Source organism: Hyla sarda, chromosome 7 (assembly GCF_029499605.1).
Source record: "Hyla sarda isolate aHylSar1 chromosome 7, aHylSar1.hap1, whole genome shotgun sequence".
Classification (NCBI taxonomy): Eukaryota; Metazoa; Chordata; class Amphibia; order Anura; family Hylidae; genus Hyla; species Hyla sarda.
In genome coordinates this window covers 127,258,966-127,281,832 of record NC_079195.1, presented here as the reverse complement: position 1 = coordinate 127,281,832, position 22,867 = coordinate 127,258,966, and the positions used below count along the sequence as shown (strand labels likewise).

Here is a 22,867-nt window from a genome sequence, read left to right as displayed (position 1 = left end):
GTTCCCAGTTTGCCTGAATGTAAAACTTAGTAAGAAAAATCAAACAGTATGAAATCCTTGATGAATGTGGGTCCAATAAGAAGGAAAAACTAAAAACTTGTTATGCGAATATGGGGGAAATGGAAGGATACTAACTTAAACTGAGTAATTTATAAGAAGGCATGGTTTCCCTTTTTATTTTATAATTTTTTTTTTCTCCTTTCCGATTGGGGTGGGATGGTAGGGCTTAGGAGGAAGTGTTATTTTTGTATGTGATATAATTATAATAATTATGATTGTTAATTTAAATTAAAACATTTTAAATACAAAAAAAAATGATAATAATAATTGGGGGAAAAGGGCCTTGGTAAGAAGGATGACCAAGAGCCCCATGGTCACTCTGGTTATGTTCAAAAAGCCTTTATGCAGATGACAGAAATTACCCAAAGGTCAACCATCAATACAGTACACAACTAATCTGCCTTTATAGCAGAGTGACCAGACAGAAGCATCTCCTCAGTAAAAGACAAATGAAAATCTGATTGGAATTTGCAAAAAAAGGGCCTAAAAGACTCTCAGACGGTAAAAAATTACATTCTCAGGTCTAACAAAACCAAGATTGAAGTTTATGGCCTCAATTCTAAGCATCATGTCTGGAAGTAATCTGCCCAATACAATCCCTACAGTAAAACATGGTGGTGGAAGTATCATGTTGTAGGTGTGTTTTTCAGCATCTAAGACAGGAAGATGGTCAAGGTTAAGGACAAGCTTAAAGGTGTACTCAGGTGCTCCAGCGTTCTGAAAATTTTGTTCAGATAGCTCGGAGCCGGAGGCCATGATCGTGACGTCACGGCCTTGCCCCCTCTTGATGTCATGTCACGCCCCCTAATTCATGAGCAAAAACTGCTATACATTTCATATTCCTAGCTGGAAAGCAGGGATTGATCTGTACAGATTTTTGGACCTTAAAACTAGTGAACAAAATATATACAAATGTACGACTAAGGGTGCATTACGACACCTGAAATGCGTCACATTGTCCATGTGTTTTCCTGTATGCTGGCTTTTATCAAATAAAGAATTTTATTTGGCATATATCCTTTTTCGCTGGACTATCTTCCTCTGTTGTGTCTCTACATTGTGTGCCTGCCATAGCACAGTCCGGGCGAAAAGACAACTGCTTGGTGAGCTTGACTATTTGTCTACTATATGTGCTTTTAAAATATATACAAAGTATGCAAAACTATCCGATTATACAGAAATGATGCACTATTTACAGAATTACAAGAAAAATCTAATACCTAGTAATTCTCAGGACCTGTTCACATCTGTGTCAGAGGTTCCATTAGAAGTGTTGCAGATTCCAGCCAAATGCCTAGAGAAAACAGCACAGCATGCAGCTCTACTTTGTTTGCTGTTTCTGTATTTAATGGATCCAGCACCAGCATCATTTCCCGATAATCCTTGACCCAGATGTGAATGACAGGTGTGTGCAAATGTTCAGTAGGACACTGTAAAACATTAGTATTGTGAGTAAAAATGAGTTATCTATTAAAAACTTTTCTTTTTTTTTTTTTAGGTTTTTCTGTTCTGCAGGTGGCAGCAACCGATGCAGACAGTGGACCAAACCAGCAACTAAGTTACAGAATTGAAAGTGGTGCTCAAGATAGGTTTCTCATTGATGCCATCACAGGTGTAATACGTGTAGCCAATGTTACTGTGGATAGAGAAGAAAAAGATGCCTACAGGCTGAAGGTTGTGGCCACAGACCGTGGTAACATTCCCTTGTCTGGAAGTACTACAGTAAATATCCTTATAGATGATGTAAATGATTGCCGACCAGAATTCATTAACCCAGTTCAGACCGTCAGTGTATTTGAGTCTGTTGAAGTGGGGACAGTGATAGCCGAGGTTACTGCCATCGACCGAGACCTCAACCCACGTCTGCAGTATTACATTATTGAAGTTGTGGCCACTGATGACACCAATGCGATTCTATCTAACCAGCAGGCTGCTTTCAGTATTAACTTTAACACAGGTATTTTGCTATTACCTTTTGTATTTAAAAGCAATACTTTCGAATTAAACTGTTTCCAGCCATCCCACTCTCTTTCGGCATGTACTTTGTTTTCTTGCCTATCTCCCACTTCCTTCCTGATCCCCTTACTAGCACTTTGCTTTTTTTCTATTAATAATCCTCTACATTCCTGCTTTCTGCTGATTAAGTATCATGGTACTAACCAAATAAATCTTTTCTTTCCTTTACGGCTCACAATCCTGAAGGTTTGATCTGTATCTCTGTAAAAGCCTTCCCTGTCTGACTCATTCGTTGTCCTCCTACATCTCCATCATCATCATGATAACTGTTCTCTGGTGCACTTTCATAGTCATTGCTGGCAAGGATGGTGTCCTAGTCATCTTAAAGGGCAAGTGTCCCTTTATTGGTTGTTGCTAAGCCTATGCAGACTGAAGTTGGGGTCACTCTACGTTATCTGTAAAACTCTAAATATTTGCATATATTTTTGAGATGTTAGCATGTGATTTAGGGAAATCTTATGGCAAACAACTTAAACTTTATATAAAAGTACAGCAAACACTTTATGGTCAGTGACTCCCTATTATACACAGGACAATATATTAGTGAATAAAGTGATTCTTAATCTGTGACAAATTATCTGTATTTTACCTTTCTAGGAGCAGTTATCGTAAATTCCCCTTTGAATAGAGAGCTAGTGGCTGCATATGACGTTGCAATCTCTGTATATGATAATGCAAGTGAGGTGGTCGATAGATCAGTCAGTGTCCCAAATGGTAAGTATTCCATACTGCTTTTAGATTATTATTATTATTGTTGTTGTTGTTATTGTTAATTTTTGAATTCTGTATCCCGAGTCCTTAAGGACGCAGGGCATACCTGAACCTTTCTCACCAGCAGAGAACGGGTTAAACCTCGTGGGTCCCGGTTGCTACCGGCAGCCAGGACCCACGGCTAATGCCGAGCACCGCCGATTGGGCCGATGCCCAGCATTAACCCCTTAGACGTCGCGATCAAAGTGTATTGCAGCATCTAAAACAAAACTAAGACTGTCCCGGCAGCTCAGCTGAGCTAATCGGGACTATTGCATCAAAATTGCGATGTCCTGATCAGCTTACTGGACGACGAGAGGGTCTTTACCTGCCTCTCCATCGTCCATCGCCGATCTATGGTCCATACCTGCTCAGCAGGCAGGAGCAGCAGAGCACAGAAAACACTGTTCAATGCTATGCAATGGCATAGCATTAATCAGTATATGCAACCAGAAGATTGCATGTTTTAGCCCCTATGTAAAAAAAAAAAAAGGTTAATAATAGTTCATTAACCCCTTCCCTATTTAAAGTTTAAATCACACCCTATTAAAATATAAGGTTAGCTAAACCGCACGGTTGATGGCGTACATGTAAAAAAATACCAAAGTCCAAAATTGTGCAATTTTGGTCACTTCATATAACATTAAAACATTAATAAAAAAAAGTGGTCAAAAAGACCTATCAAAACAAAAATGGTACCGATAAAAACTAGAGATTACGGCACAAAAAATAAGCCCTCAATTAACCCCATGTACGGAAAAATAAAAAAGTTATAGGGAAGATGACAATTTTAAACATACTAATTTTGGTGCATGTAGTTTATAATTTTTTTACGTATTAAAATAAAATAAAAGCCAAATAAATTGGGTATCCTTGTAACCATATGGATCTACAGAATAAAGATAATGTGTAATTTTTACTGAAAAGTGCACTATGGAAAAATGGGAGCCCCCAAAATTTACAAAATGATGTTTGTTTCTTTCTATTTCACCCCACAAATAATTATTTTTAGTTTTGCTGCAGATTATTTTATAAAATAAGTGATGTCATTACAAAGTACAATTGGTGACGCAAAGAACAAGACCCTATATGGGTCTGTAGGTGCAAAATTTAAAGCGTTATGATTTTTAGAAGGAAAAAACAAAAATTTGCTGTGACCTTAGGCTAAGTTTCCTTTTTTTTTTTTTTTGGGGGGCGTTTTGCCGCAAAAAATGCCAAAACGGCATGGCGTTTTTTCATTGAAAAAATGCAGCGGCCAGATGTAAGCTGTAAATCAATGAAAAAACGCAAAATTCTTTTTCCACTTTGCGTTTTTCAGATTGCCATTTTTTTAATCCTTTTGGCTTTTATTCACTCTTTTTTGGCGTTTTTCAGCTCTTCAGCGGTTTTGCAAAGTTGCAGCATGTTGAGCCTATGGCGTTTTTTGCCCTGAAATCGTGGCGTTTTTCTCCCATAGAAGTCTACGGGAGTTTAAAAAAATCACCAAGAAGAATGTCATGTGGGTTTTAACTTTGATGTTTTTTGGACTTTAATGATCCAAAAAAGTGATGGAGATACCTTTTTTAATAAAATTTCATAGGGTACCATTAAAAAAAATATAATAAAAAAGATACAGTAGTGATGGAAAAAATTGTATTTAATGAAATTTTGTTTTTTTATATTAAAACTGGGATCAATTTATGTGGGTGGGCACGGCACTAAAAATGTAGCCGACAATAATAAAAAAATTTTTTAGGTAGTACTACTTTTCCCAACATGGAACACACTTTTCCCTGATGGGAGTAGTAGTACCTGCACTAATTGACAGATCGCCCCGGGTCCGTTGCGATCCTTCTGTATAATTTATAGATGTGTCCAGCCGCTCTTCTATGGTTCCCTGCAATGCCGTATATATACACCTATTCATATTTCCCACAGAGAGCTGTGATTGGCCAGATGGTTCCAGCCAATCACCACTCTCTGTGGGAAATATGAATAGGTGTATATATACGGCAGTGTAGGGGACCATAGAAGAGCGGTCGTCCACCTGCATCTATACACTATACAGGATCTTTCCTTAACTGCAGGTACTACTGCTCCCAACATGGAGCACACTCTGCTCAATTCTGGGAGCTGTAGTACCTGCATTAATAGACAGATCACAACAGGTGTCAGAAGTTACATTTGCTGCAATCTGTCTATTAATGCAAGTACTACAGCTCCCAGCATGGAGCCAAGTGTGCTCCATGTTGGGAGCAGTTGTACCTGCAGTTAAGAACAGATCACAGTGGGTGTCACTCCTGACACCCGATGCGATCGTCCTATCTATTGCAGAGATGTGGAGCGACTCTCTACAGCACTCCACATCTCTGCACTAGACTCCGACCGGCCATTGACATGAATAGATCACTCATTTATATTTCCCTCTGAGAGCGGGGATTGGCTGCAACCATCCGGCCAATCCCCACTCTGGGCGGAAAATATGAATGATTGATGTGAATTTCTATTCACATCACTGGCCAGCCAGAGTACAGAGCAGAGATCCGAGCGCTGTATAGAGACGCTCTGCATCTCTGCTAGATTATGGAAGATTGCATTGGGTGTCAGGAGTGATACCTGCTGGGATCTGTCTATTAGTACAAGTACTACTACTCCCATCATGGAACAGTCTGTTCCATGCTTGGAGTAGTAGTACTACCTAAAAAATTTAAAAAATAGAGAGAAAAAGAGTGAAATACACACACAAACTTTATTAAAAATTCATCCAAATTTTGTTATAAAATATAAAAATTTAGTTACCGGTAAATACATTTTTTCCCATCCCTACTGCATCCTTTATTTTTTTTATTTTTTTCTGGTACCCAACAAATTTCAAAAAAAAAAAATGCCAAAGGGGCCAAAAATTCAATTTCCACTCAAATGCAAAAAACGCCAGAAAAAATGTCAGTCGCAGGAAATTGCACTGGCGTTTTTTCTAGCGTTTTTTTTTCACCTCCCAAAAAAACGCAGGAAAAAAACCCAAGTGAAAACTTAGTCTTAAGGTCAAAATGGGCTGAGTCCTTAAGGGGTTAATAAGAGTTAAAATACAAACACAGGTACAGTGAACATGACATAGAGTAAATTGCAGACTGATGCAGAGGGAGAGAGAGCCCTGCCCGCAAGGGTTTACACCCTAAAATTGTTGTACAGTCATGTGCTGGAGGACTACATATGAAACCACATTATTATTACTTTTATAATCTATCATATTTGTTGTTATTATCAGACAATTCCCAGAATCTATTGGATCACTGGGTTCAAGTGCAATAAAGTAGGTTGCAAAAAACAAAACAAAAAACAAACATGTATTTCTGTAATAATAGCCTAGTATATACTGTTAGAAGAGTTTATGTTATGTTATTTCTTATTCACAGCCAAACTAACAGTCAACATTCTGGATGTCAATGATAACACTCCTAGATTTCGTCCTTTTGGGGTTACTGTTTTTTCTCAGAGGATCATTGAAGGTGCTACCCCAGGAACCACACTACTCTCAGTGTCTGCTGTTGATCCAGATAAAGGACTCAATGGTCTGATAACATATTCACTCCATAACCTTGTACCGGCAGGATATGTACAACTTGAAGATAATATGGCAGGTATGAGACTATAAAGTCAACTTCCCAGGCCATTCCCCCACATCTAACCTTATTACATTTATGGTGTAGAAAACCTAGCATATTAAGCACATAAGAATCCTATGCATTATTTTTTTACATAACAGGAAAGATTATCGCAAACCGTACTGTTGACTATGAGCAGGTGCAGTGGTTAAACTTTACTGTTCGGGCCTCAGATAATGGTTCTCCTCGTAGATCTGCTGAGATTCCAGTTCACCTTGAGATTGTGGATATCAATGACAACAATCCTATCTTCAACCAATCGTCCTATCAGGTAAAGAGTAATAGTGACTGCATTATATAATAGTTGTATATTGGATTTGGAGCATTAGCACCTGATACACCACTCTCGTAGCTGTACACAAAAATAAAATAAAATAAATGTTATGTACAGAAAAGTAAATGTGAAAATACAAATTTTTTTGTAATAAGGATTATAAACCTTAAATGGGTACTCTCATTAAAGTAAATTGTTTTTTTATTAAAAAGATTATGCTAAAATAAACATATTTCTAATATATGTTAATTCCAAAAAATGTTGTTTTAACAGTTTTTTTCACATTAGAAAACCTGGCCACTAGGTGTCACCCTACATGGCTCAGGAATCCCTTTCACCCCCTTATGCTGAACACGTTCGGACCACTGCTGGCCGGGCAGCGCGGCCTAGCGTGGCCCGAAATGCTCGTGCACAGTTCGCTCTCTGCCTGTATATGAAGCAGGCAGAGAGCGAGCACAGTGCTCGTTCGCGTGCGGCGCACAAAATTTGAATATCCCCGCCCCCTTCATATCTCCTTGCCCTGTAAAACGCCTGTATGCACGCTCCTGAGTGGGAGCGCAGCATACTGGAAGACGGGCGGAAGCGATCCCCGGCCAGGCTTCAGATGACGTCACACGCCGGCCGGGGCCGCCCACTTCCTGCCCTCTGGAGACTGCTCAACTCTGAGCTACCGAAGCTGGTTGGAAAAAGGTATTTTTATGGGGAATTTGAATTAAATAAATACAGGGATAGACGTAGGTAGTGTCAGGGACAGATGGGGAGGGGGATTAGGGAAATTTAAGTTAGTGATAGCTACTCTTTAACTAGAATAACAATTTATAGGTGGTAAAATGTTACTTCAGTGTTTGACAACCAGGGTGCCTCCAGCTGCTGCATAACTACAACTTCCAGCATGTTTGGAAAACACTGTGATACTTAAAGGGGTACTCCACTGAAAAATGTATTATTATTTGTATATTATCAACTGGTGCCAGAAAGTTAAAAAGATTTGTTAATAACTTCTATCAAAAAATCTTAATCCTTCCAGTACTTTTTAGCTGCTGTAATGATCCACATTTTCTTTTTAAATTTCCTTTCTGCCTAACCACAGTGCTCTCTGCTGACACCTCTGTCCATTTAAGGAACTGTCAAGAGCAGGATAGGTTTTCTATGGGGATTTGCTACTACTCTGGACAGTTCCTAAAATGGACAGAGGTGTCAGCAGAGAGCACTGTGGTCAGGCAGAAAGGAAATTCAAAAAGAAAAGAACTTCCTGTGGATCATAACAGCAGCTGATAAGTACTGGAAGGATTAAGATTTTTTTGAATAGAAGTTATTATCAAATCTGTTTAACTTTCTGGCACCAGTTGATTTTAAAAAAAATAATAATGTTCTCCCCCGGAGTACCCCTTTAAACAAGAAGATACACTTTGATACAATCATCTCTTCTTGTGATGCAGATAAATGGTAAGTACATAGGGTTTGGTTTACTGGGGAAATTACAGAGTTGCTGACAGGATGTGTCAGCAAAGGTATGCTATATCTCAGTGTGGAAAAAGTAGAATAATAATGTCACTAGGTCACTGAATTGCTTATGTAACAACAGTGACTTTTTTTTATAGCACAATAAAACCATCATTTTATTTTCACAATACAATATTTACAACATATGATAGCTTGACACGTAACGTGGTGGCGGAATTTTCTAAAAGCAAATTTACATTTCTTGTACTGTACTTGTATGGGCCCTGCTGAGAGCTACTGAAAAACACTGACTAATATATTACCTGTGAACCCAGCCTTACCGGGGAAATCAGTATAAGGGAAGCAGCTCCATCCAGAAGAATAGAGTTTGGGATTTTGTTTGCCAAAATGAATTAAATAATATATATATATATATATATATATATATATATATATATATCTTACAAACAAGATCCAGACATGTGTAATACAAAAATAATACTTTGGGATCTGGCCATTAGGACCTGCACTGATTCCAAACTTTAAAGGGGAACACCAGTGGGAAAAAAATGTTTTCAAATCAACTGGCTCCAGAAAGTTAAACAGATTTGTAAATTACTTGTACTTTTATTTAAAAATCTTAATCCTTTCAGTACTTATCAGCTGCTGTATACTACAGGTATACTACATAGAAATTTGTGAAGTTCTATCCAGTCTGACCAGTGCTCTCTGATGACACCTCTGTCCGTGTCAGGAACTGTCCAGAGCAGGAGAGGTTTTCTATGGGGATAGTATTCAAATCTGGACAGTTCCTGACACGGAAAGAGGTGTCAGCAGAGAGCACTGTTGTCAGACTGGAAACAACTGCACAATTTTCTCTGTAGTATACATCAGCTGATAAGTACTGGAAGGATTATGATTTTTTAATAGAAGTAATTTACGAATCTGTTTGACTTTCTGTCACCAGTTGATTTGAAAACATTTGTTTTCCACTTGTTTACACCGAAGTTCACCTTTAAGGGGCAGAATTTCCGCTTGAAGATTCGAAATTCCGGCCAATTTGATGCAGACGCGGTACACCGCATCTATGCAGAATACATGCAGAAATCATGCAAAAAAGATGCCTTTCATTCATTGCTTTTGTGAAATTTTGTGCAGAATCTGCAGGAATTCCGCATGAAATTCACATCAGCTGCGCATTTTGCACAGAAAAAAAAGCCCCATTTACTTCCATGGGCTTCTTCAAAAAAATTCCGCAAAAATATAGGACATGAACTATATTTTTTGCAGAACGTTGAATGAGGAATTTTAGCTGCGGAATGTCCGCAGCGAAAATTCTGCTGTGTGAATGGGACTGCGGAATCCCATTGAACACAATAGGCTATAAACACATGCCGAATTTCTATGCAGATTTGTGGAAATTCTGGCCTGTGAACATAGCCTTATTATGAAGATGAGTAGATCTTCTCTGATAAATAGGTCTTAGCATTATGTGAAGTAAAACCTATTTCCAATGTACAGGCATTTATGAAAATGTACTGTTTGAGATATATACATACGGTGTTTCCAATAAGTAAGTAAACCCCTTACATTTATGTAAATACATTATTATTTCTTTGCATGTGACAACACTGAAGAAATTACACTTTGTTACAATGTAAAGTAGTGAGTGCACAGCCTGTATAACAGTGTTTAATGTCGTGTCCCCTCAAACAAACTCAACACATGGACATTAATGTCTAAACCTTGACAACAAAAGTGAGTACATCCGGAAGTGAAAATGTCCAAATTGGGCCCAAGGTGTCAATATTTTTTGTGGCCGCTATTATTTGTCAACCCTGCCATAAGCCTAGGAGTTAACTAGAGCTTCACAGGTTGCCACTGGAGTCCTCTTCCACTCCTCCATGATGACCTCACAGAGCTGGTGGATGCTAGAGACCTTACACATCCCCACCTGCTAATTTAGGATGCCCCACAGATGATCACCACAGATATTCAATAGAATTTAGGTCTGGAGACATGCTTGGCTAGTCCATCACTTTTACCCTCAGCTTTTTTAGCAAGGCTCTGGTCATCTTGGAGGCGGGGCTTTTATCATGTGTGAATACTGCCCTGCAGCCCAGTCACCTAAAGGGAGGGGATCATGCTCTGCTTTAGTATGCCATAATACATGTTGGTATTTATGGTTCCCTCAATGAACTGTAGCTCCCCAGTGGCAGCAGCACTCATTCAGGCCCAGAGCATGACACTCCCACGACCATGCTTGACTGTAGGCAAGACACACTTGTCTTGGTATTTCTCACCTGGTTGCTGCCACACACGCTTGACACCATCGAAACCAAATAAGTTTATCTTGGTCTCATCGGAGCACAGGACATGGCTCCAGTAATCCATATCCTTAGTCTGCTTGTCTACAGCAAACTGTTTGCAGGCTTTCTTGTACATCTTTAGAAGAGGCTTCCTTCTGATGCCAAACATGTACATTCAACTTGTTGACCATGGCGAGGCCTGTTCTATGTGGAAGGAAGCCTCAGAGAGTTCTTTTCCATAAGGTATCATGTTGAACTTTCAGTGACCAGTATTAGTGATAGCGTAAACACCCAATGTTAGGCACCTGCTTTCCACAAACACACAGCTGAGACCATGTTACCACAACAGGTCACATGACACTGGGGAGGGAAAATGGCTAATTGGGCCCAGTTTGGACATTTCCATTTAGGAATGCACTCACTTTTGTTGCTGAGGTTTAGACATTAATGGCTGTGTTTTGAGTTATTGTGAGGGGACACAACATTAAACACTGTTATAAAGGTTGTGCTCTCACTACTTTACATTGTAGCAGAGTGTAATTTCTTCAGTGTTGTCACATAAAGAAGATCTAATAAAATTGTGGTAAGCCTTGGGGGGTGTTTGGTAGTTGGGGTGTTGTTTCGGTAGATGAGGGGTTAAGGTTAACCCTATAGTTCGTGACGCCAGGCTGAGGGCTAGTATGCTGAGGTAATTCTCCGGCCTATTGCCGCCCTTCCCAGTAACGATAGGTGCATGCATAAAATGACTGAAGGTCCACAAGGTACTTGAACTTGAACTTGGATAACATTACTGAAAGGCTTACGGTACATCCAATGCACAATAACAGTCTCATGCAAACAGTCTCTATATAGTTCAGTGACTGACAGTTGTTGCGGACCTTGAATAGTTATACAAGTCTCTGGATTTAGGGTAATTTGCGAAGATCTGTCTGGATTTAGGGGATAGATACGGTCCGGTGATCTTGCAGAGTGCTTAGGGATTGATACACTCACAATTCTGAATAGATCAGCTGTTGCCGCAAGCCTCGGGCCTAACTCACTGCGGAAGATAGCTGCGCAGATCCTGCTCGTTTGACAGCCAGGGAACAAGAGAGAAAATAATGGCCGCCGCTCCCTTATATGGGCAGGGGCGGGGTTGTTTTGATTGGTCCGAAGATCTGTCACTCACCGTCACAAAGCATAGTGGGTGCAATATGTCACAGGGACCTCCGAAGGTCCTTAAGAAAAAAAAAACATAGAGTTTACCTGATCACGTGACCCGCAGGTCCTGCTATGCTCTGGACAGGTAATTAACTAGTTATATACATTAGTACTATTATATTTACACAAATCCTAAATAAATTATAAGCTTAATGACTATTTAGATGAGAGGTGGTAAGGGGAAGACTAGACGAAAAAGGACCTGACGTCCTAGGGACTCTGGCTATGGGGACCTATACACACAGGTACCGGATAGGATGCAGTACCGGGACACCACAAAATATTTACAAAAATATGAGGGGTGGACTCTCTCTATCTATCTATATACTAATTCTCCATGTGCCTTCTTGTGTTGCCCTGTTGTCTACTGAGACGGTCAAACATGCTCACTTCAACTGCACATTAATCTCTACTGTGTATGCAAGCAGGGAGATATGTGGGAAAGTGTGTGTGTTCCTTTGCTTTGTGTGAATCCCTTTTAAGGGTCAGTGAGGCTACCACACTTGCTCATACTCTTTCCATGGAAGTAAATGTAAGAAACATACATACAAAAGTTTGTCGGAAAAACCATTTAAAGTCAATAAGATAATATTAAGACTTTTTATTACTGATCTGTTTAATATACATGAAAATATGTGCTTTTGCATTAACTGAATATCATCACCTTGCCATTTGTTATATATTGGAGACTGGATAGGCAGGATGTCTTCTAAGCCCACAGATGTTGCATGAAAATTAACGGTGTGCATTGCTGGATTAATGTCCAGGTAGAAGGGGCCTTAGGACAGTGTAAATTGCATATTTTGTTTAATAGAGCCATAAATCAGGTTAAATTGGCAGTCAGTGACTATTTTAAAAGTAAATATGCACACATTTCTTGATCCCTTGTCATCATTCCAATGGTATCCGGTCCCGCTGCTCAGCACTTTTTGGTGTTGGTCTTGACACAAGGAAGTGTCACTCAACCAATCACTGGCTGCATTGGTGTCCCATCTCAGCATGTGATTGGCTAAACAGGCACTTTGTTGTATTAAGACTGACATCAGTGCTAAGCTGTGGGACTGAGCACAATCAGAATGGCAGCAAGGGATTGGGAAGGTGAGTATTGTTTGATTTTTTGTTGTTGTTTTCTTACCCAAGCCTGAGCACATTCACCTATAACAATTGTTCCGGCTACCCCTTTTACATATTTTCTCATGTTGTAAACTACATTGCTGATATTTGAAATATGAAAGATAGAAGAAAAGTTGGTTTTAGTTCTTGTACATGATAACAGTGGAAACATTTTTCTTTACATCTACACTGAATCGTTTGACTGTCTTCTGCATAATTTCTTTAATGTACTCTATCCTTCTTTTAGAAACCAGTATTCGAAGACATTCAACTTGGTTCAACAGTTCTACAGATTAAAGCAACAGATGCAGACTCTGGGCGGTTTGCTCTCATTCAGTATAGCCTGGTTGATGGAGAGGGAAGGTTTGGGATAAATCCTACAACGGTAAGGGCTTTATGTGCTTACAGTGATAGGAGTGAAGGCCTCTTTACACAGGCCGACAGACTCCGATCTCAGTGATCAGTGCTTGTTTACTGAACAAGACCCAAAGGCCCTTAAAGGGGTATTCTGGCCAAAGACATCTTATCCCCTATCTGAAGGATAGGGGATAAGATGTCTGATGACTGGGACCCCCCGCAATCTCCATGCAGCACCCGCATTCTATGCGGGTCGCTGCTCCAGTCTCGGAAACCTCTATGTTTCTGAGAATGGAGACATGACATCATGCCATGCCCCCTCGTGACATCACACCAATGCCCCCTCCATTCATGTCTATGGAAGTGGGCGTGATGGCCGTCACACCCACTACCATAGACATTAATGGAGGGGGCATGGCATGACGTCATATCTCCATTCCTGGAAACCCAGCGGTAGGCCCCCCGCGGATCAGACATCGTATCCCCTATTTGTTGGATAGGGGATAAGATGTCTTTGGCCGTAATACTCCTTTAACTTTATCATTGTCCGCCACACAAACTCTGTTTATACAAGGGGCGGCTGAGAAAGCTGATTTTGTTGGCCACATAAAAGATGCAATCAACTGACAAACAAGCATTTTCTAATTTATGAGCTTCTTATTGATGGCCCTTTAACACGGGACAATTATTGGGAATGAACGTTTCACGAAACGGTTTTTCTCCATATAATTGGTCTGTGTAAGTTTTTACGTTTCTTGATACAGTATAACATGATTTACAAACAATCTGCATACAATTGGTATATGGCCCTGCAGTGGAGCTTATTTATGGAAAGGCAACAGTCACTCGGTCACTGAGTAGGACCACCCACTTGACTACTTAGCCCAGGAAGAGTTGGGATTTACATGAATAAATGACAAGTTATCCTGGAACTTTTTCCACAAAACTAAACAAATTAACCCCTACAAAAGTGCCTCTTTGAAAAGACAATCCCCTTATCTAGACCAGATTTTGTGTGATGGAGTTTCAGTTCCACATACATTCTGTATAATGATCATTTACTTTTAGACCAGCCCCATAGAAGACCTCTTGATTGCAATTTTTGATGGTCTTCTCAAAAAGGTTCAATGCACATCAATCTTCACAGCTCCTCCTGCTCTATTAGGCTGAATTCACATCACATTCATGGCATACAGAAGCCATTTTAAAGCTCGACCCGTGCCATATTCAATTCCTTTCAATGAGCCCGACGGAGTCAGCTAGTGACTCCGGTCTGTAAATTTTTGGACTATATCTATTTTTGTTTGTTGGACTGAAAACCTGTCTGCTGTGGTTTTAGTCTGGCAACAAAAAACAGATACCGTTCAAAAATGACCCAACTGGAGTAACCAGCTAACTCTGTTGGGCTCATGAAAATGAAGGAGTTAAAGTATGGGTACAGTTTGTTGGAATGCGGCAGTAGCCTGAACATAATGTGAAATGCAGTCTAATATGATAACTTCAGATTCTACTGCAGATAGAATTTTTGGGCAAAATGAAAGAAATTTGTTAACTGTCTTAACTTTCGCTATGGAGAAACATAGCAAACAGTAACGTAAATGACAGTGACTATAATTAAACAGTAAAAAAAAAATGTTTGTGCTTTACTGGAGAAGAGCACAGTCAATGCCGCTTCCTCAGACTGGTGTACTGTTTTGCTTTTACAGGAATCAGCATGTATCTGGGGCCTTTGACCCATGCCTGAGCGTTCAATAGCAGGAGGAGTCCTTGTGCTATAAATTGCCCTATTTTTTAAATTTAGAGAGAACATTTATCTTTCAAGTTTATTGGGGAGGGCACTACATCTGGCTAAGTTTGAGCTTTTATAACTGTAACATTCCAGTTTTTCAATTACGCTGAGCTTTCTAACAGAGCCTGACCATTAGTACATGTACTACAGTAATGAAATGACTAATAGATAGCAATTACCTGTTCTTTATTTGTTCATCACATTTTTATTCGAAGTGTACTTGTAAATGTTCTCCTCAACATTGCCAGGAAATATCGAAAAGGCAGAGTGAATACTGTATGTGTCTAATCATTACATATCTGATTTGGATTGGAGATAGTATGGGGTATGGAGTGTAAAATACTAGTGTACACGTAGCCGTTACAAGATGAGTGGTCAAGTGGACCCCCCCCCCCGCCCTCAAAAGAAAAAAACAACAACCCCATAAACTGATATTATGCTGTATATGTGTAATCTTCTAAAGACACCCATGGAGAGGGTGGGCAGAGGAAAAGAGGAAGAGGACTTCCATAGTAGACCTCCAACATGGCCCCTTTTCAGTTGAACAATCTGTTCAGCCAATGTGTTTGTGTCATTTAAAACAATGGCCAGTACATAAAAAAATTCCTATATGGATTCACTGAACCAGAAAACCAGGGGTCTAAATGGCCTTATTGCTAAATATATTACAAGTTATGGTATTAGATTTCTACAGAAAATATGTTGATCCAGGGATTAAAGGGGTATTCCTGAAAATCTTTTATATTTCCAATCCGCTCAGGGACTTGGTAAAAAAAAACAAAAAAAAAAACAAAAAAATTTTGACTCCTATGCCTCGGCTGGAATTACAGAACTCTGGTTTACACTGACTGGGTTTAGTGATGTGACATCACACTTCCGCTCATCCAATCGGAGCCAGAGGCGGACCATCGCTGCAGCCACTGGTTAGATAAGTGGTCGTGTGACATCACTTCCCCATACTGTAAAAAACAGACAGTGGGAACAGAGTTCCATGATTCTGACAGGAACCAGAAAGGTAAGAGAGGTTTTTTCTTTTTTTACTTTATCCCCCCCCCCTCCCCCTCTGAGCAGATTGTAAGCAGAAAAGAACCAATACAGTACTCCTTTGATTCTGATTGTCATATTTGGATTTGGGAGAAAATGTTTCCCCTAGTATGGATCAACGTGGTAGGACTATAGGTTATATTTGATAGACCTGTTTATTTTTTTAACCTTGTCACCTATAAAACCATGTACTGTGTACATTCTGCATAATTTTCACGGATAATGGGGGAGATTTATCAAAATCTGTGCAGAGGATGAGTGGTGCAGTTGCCCATGGCAACCAATCAGATCGCTTCTTTTATTTTTAAAGAGGCCTCTGAAAATAAAAGAAGCAATCTGATGTGGTTGCTATGGGCAATTGCACCACTCATTCTCTGCACAGGTTTTGATAATTCTCCCTCATTAGTTAGAATTGTTTAGACCTACAGTTTCCATTTCCCATCTCTCAATATTATACAAAAGTGTCAAAGTTTCTATACTATCTTGATTATTCCATTTCCAAGGTCTCTAAGCTGTGACTGTAGTGTAAAAGCAAGGGCAAATGTTTATTAACCCCTTAACGGCTCCTGCGATATGCCGTGGGGTCATGCGGTGTCCCCGCATCATATCGGTTCGGTCTCAGCGGCTATCAACGGCTGGGACCCGTGGCTAATACAGGACATCACCGATCGCGGTGATGCCCTGTATTAACCCTTCAGACGCGGCGATCAAAGCTGACTGCTGCGTCTGAAGTGAAAGTGAAAGTAACCCGGCTGCTCAATCAGGCTGTTCGGGACCGCTGCGGGGAAATCGCGGCATCCCGAACAGCTTACAGGACACTGGGAGGGCCCTTACCTGCCTCCTCGGTGTCCGATCGACGAATGAATGCTCCGTGCCTGAGATCCAGGCAGGAGCAGTCAAGCGCCGATAACACTGATCACAGGTGTGTTAATACACACCAGTGATCTGTATAAAGAATCAGTGTGTGCATTGTTATAGGTCCCTATGGGAGCTATAACACTGCAAAAAAAGGTAAAAAAAAGTGTTAATAAAGGTCATTTAACCCCTTCCCTAATAAAAGTTTGAATCACCCCCCTTTTCCCATAAAATAATAAAACAGTGTAAATAAAAATAAACATATATGGTATCGCCGCGTGCGTAAAAGTCCAAACTATAAAAGTATATCGTTAATTAAACCGCACGGTCAATGGCGTACACGTAAAAAAATTAAAAAGTCCAAAAAAGCATATTTTTGGTCACTTTTTATACCTTTAAAAATTGAATAAAAAGTGATCAAAAAGTCCAATCAAAACAAAAATGGTACCGATAAAAACTTCAGAACACGGCGCAAAAAATGAGCCCTCATACCGCCCTGTATGTGGAAAAATTAAAAAGTTATAGGGGTCAGAAGAGGACATTTCTAAACGTAGAAATTTTCCTGCATGTAGTTATGATTTTTTGCAGAAGTACGACAAATTCAAACCTATATAAGTAGGGTACCATTTTAACCGTATGGACCTACAGAATAAAGAGAAGGTGTCATTGTTACCGAAATATGTACTACGTAGAAACGGAAGCCCCCAAAAGTAAAAAAATAGCATTTTTTCTTCGATTTTGTCGCACAATTATTTTTTTTCCGTTTCGCCGTGAATTTTTGGGTAAAATGATTAATGTCACTGCAAAGTAGAATTGGTGATACAATAAATAAGCAATAATATGGATTTTTAGGTGGAAAATTGAAAGGGTTATGATTTTTAAAAGGTAAGGAGGAAAAAACGAACGTGCAAAAACTGAAAAACCCTGCATCCTTAAGGGGTTAAAACCTGTGTAGAGGAAGAGTGGTGCAGTTGCCCATAACAAACAATCAGATTGCTTTGTTATTTTTTTAACCCCTTTAGGAGGAAGGGAATACAGGTACACCCTTGCATCCTAGTACTTAAGGACCGAGGGCATACCTAAATGCCCTGGTCCCGTTACTAGGGTTTGAAGTGTGCTCACGAGCTGAGCACACTTCATACCCGGTGGGTCCTGGTAGCTATGAGCAGCCAGGACCCACGGGTAATGCATCACCGATCGGGCCAATGCCCAGCATTAACCCTTTAGATGCCGGTGTCTAAAATGTGGGGTTAATGGTGCCACTTTGCTCAGGGCAGCTGATCGGGACATCCGTGCCGAAATTGTGAGCCCTGATCAGCTAAGTGGATGGCAGGAGGGCCTCACCATCCGATCAAAGCTCTGAGGCTCTGCCAGCTATAACACTGATCAATGCTATGCTATTGCATGTTATAGTCCCCTATGGGGAAAAAAGTATTAAAGGGGTACTCCGCTGGTAAACATATATATATATATATATATATATATATATATATATATATATATATTTTTTTTTTTTTTTTGTAAATTACTCCTTTTTAAAAATGTTAATCCTTCCACTACTTATCAGCTGCTGTGTACAACAGAGGAAGTTCTTTTCTTTTTAAATTTCCTTTCAGTCTGACCACAGTGCTCTCTGTTGACACCCCTGTCCATGTCAGGAACTGTCCAGAGCAGAATAAGTTTACTATGGGTATTTGCTACAACTCTGGACAGTTCCTAAAATGGACAGAGGTGTCAGAAGAGAGCACTGTGGTCAGACAGAAAGGAAATTCAAAAAGAAAAGAATTCCTATGGAGCATACAGCAGCTGACAAGAACTGGAAGGATTACAATCTTCAAATAGAAGTAATTTACAAATCTGTTTAACTTTCTGGCACCAGTTCATTTAAAAAAAAAAATATATATATATATATATATATATTTAACCCCTTCCCAAGAAAAATTTGAACACCCCCTCCCCTTTTCCCATTTTTTAAATAAATTAATGTAGACAAAAATTAACATAATCATATGTGGTACCGCTGTGTGCGTAAATGCCTGAACTATTAATCCCTTGCCGCAAAACGCCATTTCTAAATGGCGCTGCGGCACGGGAGGGTTATGAACTGAGCTCAGGAGCTGAGCTTGCATCATACCCACAAGGTCCCAGCTGCTATCAGCAGACAGGACCCGTGGCTAATGCCGGACATTGCAGTTCAGGCAGATGTCCGGCATGAACTCTTTAGACGCGGCGATCAAAGTTGATCGCCTCGTCTAAAGTGAAAATGAAAGCTACCCGGCAGCTCAGTCGAGCTGATCAGGACCATCACGGTTAAATTGCGATGTCCCGATCAGCTAGGATACAGCAAAAGGGTGCCTTACCTGCCTCCTGCGCGTCCGATCACTGATTGATTGCTCCAAGCCTGAAATCCAGGCTTGAGCAATCAACCGCCGATAATACTGATCAATTTAATGGCATTGATCAGTGTATTTAATCAATGTACTGCATGCTATAGTCCCCTATGTAAATTCCTTAGGAACTACACTGTATTTATGGAAAATTGGAATCTTCAAAGGACAAACATTATAGGGTCCTTCACTTTGTGCTCATGAAACAACATTTTAAGCAGTTTATAGAATGTTACTTTTTGCAGAGGTCTTTTGTGTAAAGGTTGCAGTATTTCGGCATTATGTTCCACGGATGGAAGCCAAGTAACTAAGGAACATTTGAAGGCCGCAGCCTATCACAAGCAGAACTGCAAAGTAATTGGCACATTTACATAGCTCCAACATTTCTATTAGTAAATAAAAAACTAAAAAACTAAAATGTAGCCAGCACCTAGGTGCTGGCTACATTTTTGCTGTGCAATTTGGGGGGAGTGGCTCCCTCTGTAGCCGTGCATCCCCTCACCTATTTTACAGGAGGTTGTTTTGGGTTGTTAGTGGATCCAGCATGTTACCCAGCATGAGGTGAGTGAATGTTAGGGTCCCATCCGATATGAGGCCAACTCCGCGTGGTGGATGGGGGGACACGTTTTGATCAAAAAGTGCGCTAAGAGCCTCCACTTTGTTGAAGTGTGCTGCTGCCATTTTCTCTTTTTTTAGTAAATAAAAAACAGCTATCACAGTATATTTTCGTACAAAAGTTATAATTTTTTATAAGAAGTAAAACAAAATCAAACCTACTGTAACTATTGTACGGATTAGTCTGTACTGTATCTTCTTTATACTGTTCCTGGTCATACAGTATATAGGTTTGATTTTGTTTTACTTCTTTTAAAAAATTATTAATTTTTCTACAAAAATTGCATGTTTTAAAAATATCCTCTTCTGATCCCTATAACTTTTTAATTTTTCCGTGTCGTGATCTCTAGTATTTTTTTGTGTTGTGATCTCTAGTTTTTATTGGTACCAATTGTTTTCATGGGACTTTTTGATCACTTCTTTATGGTACACAAAGGGACCAAAATACACAATTCTGTACTTTGGTATTTTTTTACATATACGCCAATGACCTGTGGATAAAGTAACATTACCTTTTTATAGTTCAGGCATTAACGCATGCGGCGATACCATTTGTTTTTTGTTTTTTTTTTGTTTACATTTTTTATTTAATTTTTTAATGGGAAAAAGAGGGTGATTCAAACATTTATTAGGAAGGAGGTAAATCACTTTTATTAACTTTTTTTAAATACCTTTTTTACACAAATTTATAGGATTCCCATAGGAGACTATTACATGCAATCTTCAAATTACATACACTGTTCAATGCTATGCCATAGCTAGCTGAAGCATCAGATCATCGATCGGATGGCGAGGAGTCAAGTAAGGGCCTTACTGCCATCCTTTCAGCTGATTGGGACACTGCAGCTTCACTGCGGTGGCCCGGATCAGCACCGCTGACAGCCGGGGAGTGTTTTTTTTAAAACAATTTAGATGCCGCGATCAACTTTGATCATGGCATCTAAGGAATTAATGCCGGGCATCACCGTGACCGGTGATGTGTGGCATTAGCCACAGGTCCTGGTGGCTATCTGCCGCTGGGACCCATGACTAATGCCGGACATCGCAGATGGTGTGGCATGGCATAGCGTTCTATGGCATAGCATTGAACAGTTTATGCAACATGAAGATTGCATATAATAGTTTCCTATGGGGACTATAATATTGTGTAAAAATTCCCCTATGACCCACGCTCAGATCCTGAGCGAGCATCATAAAAGGCGAGTGGGACAAGGGCATACACGTACACCCTTTGTACTCAAGAGGTTAAGGCCAAAATATGGCTTGGCCCTTAAGGGGTTAAAAAGGCCTCTAACAAATGTGGTTGATTGGTTGCTATGGGTAACTTTTCCACTATTCCTCCGCACTGATTCTATCATTTCTAGCCTTACATGCTGAATAGAAATGAGCGAATCGAAGCTGACAAATCCGAATTCGTTACAAATTTCATGAAAAAATTGTTTTGCAATATATGCGAATATTGCCGCGAATCGCTTCATTAAACTCCATTTAGTGTGGTCCAGGCTCCAGGGCCTCTAAAATGAGGGATCCACATGTGAGGACATGGGGCAAGGAACTCTGGGAAGGCAAGACAGGAAGGCGGGTAGACGGGATGACCCTGAATCACATGCAAGATGCAGCCTATCAGCAGCCAGTCACCCCTATTTAGTGCAATTCTGTGTCTTTGTTCCACAACAAATCATCTGCTGGTTATACTAGTCTGTATACGGTATAATACCCAGCAGTCCATTCTTAATATTGTTTGACAGAGTGCAATTTTGGGTTTAGAACACAGCTTTTGTGTGCTCCAGCACTGTTGTGTACTGCTGGTGTTGTGCAAAAATACGGTTTTTTTTATTGTACTGTAGCACATTTTTCTGCCCTTATAAGTGCATACCACATACCTACATCTAAGTAGTGTACTATTTTGTACCTGTTAATCTGTCAAGGGCCTAGATACTGTGAAAGTACACACCTGCTGCTGTTATAGACAAATACTGTTTTAAGCGTAGTGAAGCGTATTGTACTCCCCTTGTATACGTACTAAGTATGTCAGGCAGAGAAGTGCCAGGACGTGCGCAGAGGAGTGGCAGAAGCCTAAATTCATCAGGCGCAGGCAGAGGTCACAGCAGAATAGGGGCGAGTGGCAGCAGCGAGAGGCCTGAGCTCCTGGTATCAGCTGGCGGGAATGTCTAAACCAACAACCCATCTTGCGGTCACAAGTGACATCTGATACCCCCAGTCAACAGTCGGTGGGTACCTCAGACACAACCCTCAGTTGGCATGGCCCGGGAGCAGTCCCTGTCCTCCCATTGCCTCTGTCCTATGGCGTTCCCTCCCCTACAGAAGTATGTTATGCAGTGGGTTCAGTTCCACTATTCACTGAGGATGATCTAATAGAGGACAGTCAGCCGCTACTGCCCAGCCAAGAAGTGGAGGAGACATCCACCGCTTCCTCCACTAGGCGGGCAAGTAGTGATGAGCAGAGTGACATGTGAGGTGGTGTTGCCAGTGTTTAGGGTCCTGAAGCAGACACTATTGAGGAACCTGAGGAGGACATCAGTGACGTGCAGACACTTGTTGATGATGATGAAGCCGATCGCAATTGGGAGCCGGGTGCAGAAGGGGCATCATCATCATCATCATCAGGGGAAGAGGGTTGCAGGTTGCCCGTGAGGCAGCAGCTGAGCCAGCAAGGTGGTAACATGGTTGGCAGTCAGCATGGTGGCAGAAGTGGAAAGTCTGGAGCCAAACGTGCCCAGGGGAGACCACCTGCTTCACAGCAGCCTACCCTCCCGGGAGGTAGTGGAACAGAGGTTCCTGGAGATGGCAGCAGTAGCAGTCAATTAGTGCGGACTGTTGGTGGGAAAATCAGCTACTTGGCGGTGTGGCAGTTTTTCATCAAGCATCCGGAGGAGGTTAACATAGCCACATACAAGATGTATCAGCAGAAGGTGAAGCATGGCCAGGGTCCCAATGCCTGCTGCCTCACCTAGTGGCACGCCGCTCCTTCTTTCAGCCAGCCAAGGCTCCGC

At 40.6% G+C, this 22,867-nt stretch overlaps 1 protein-coding gene across 3 annotated transcripts in view; it reads left to right on the top strand.

Moving 5' to 3' along the window:
- CDH23 (cadherin related 23) overlaps positions 1-22,867 on the top strand; it is a 1,135,250-nt gene that overhangs the window by 1,032,795 nt on the left and 79,588 nt on the right. For all 3 annotated transcript variants that reach the window (XM_056530710.1, XM_056530713.1, XM_056530711.1), the window contains 5 exons: positions 1,559-2,017; positions 2,674-2,790; positions 6,219-6,443; positions 6,569-6,738; positions 13,054-13,191. In XM_056530710.1, coding sequence (XP_056386685.1) covers positions 1,559-2,017; positions 2,674-2,790; positions 6,219-6,443; positions 6,569-6,738; positions 13,054-13,191 — 1,109 coding nt within the window. The remainder of the gene's footprint in view (positions 1-1,558; positions 2,018-2,673; positions 2,791-6,218; positions 6,444-6,568; positions 6,739-13,053; positions 13,192-22,867) is intronic.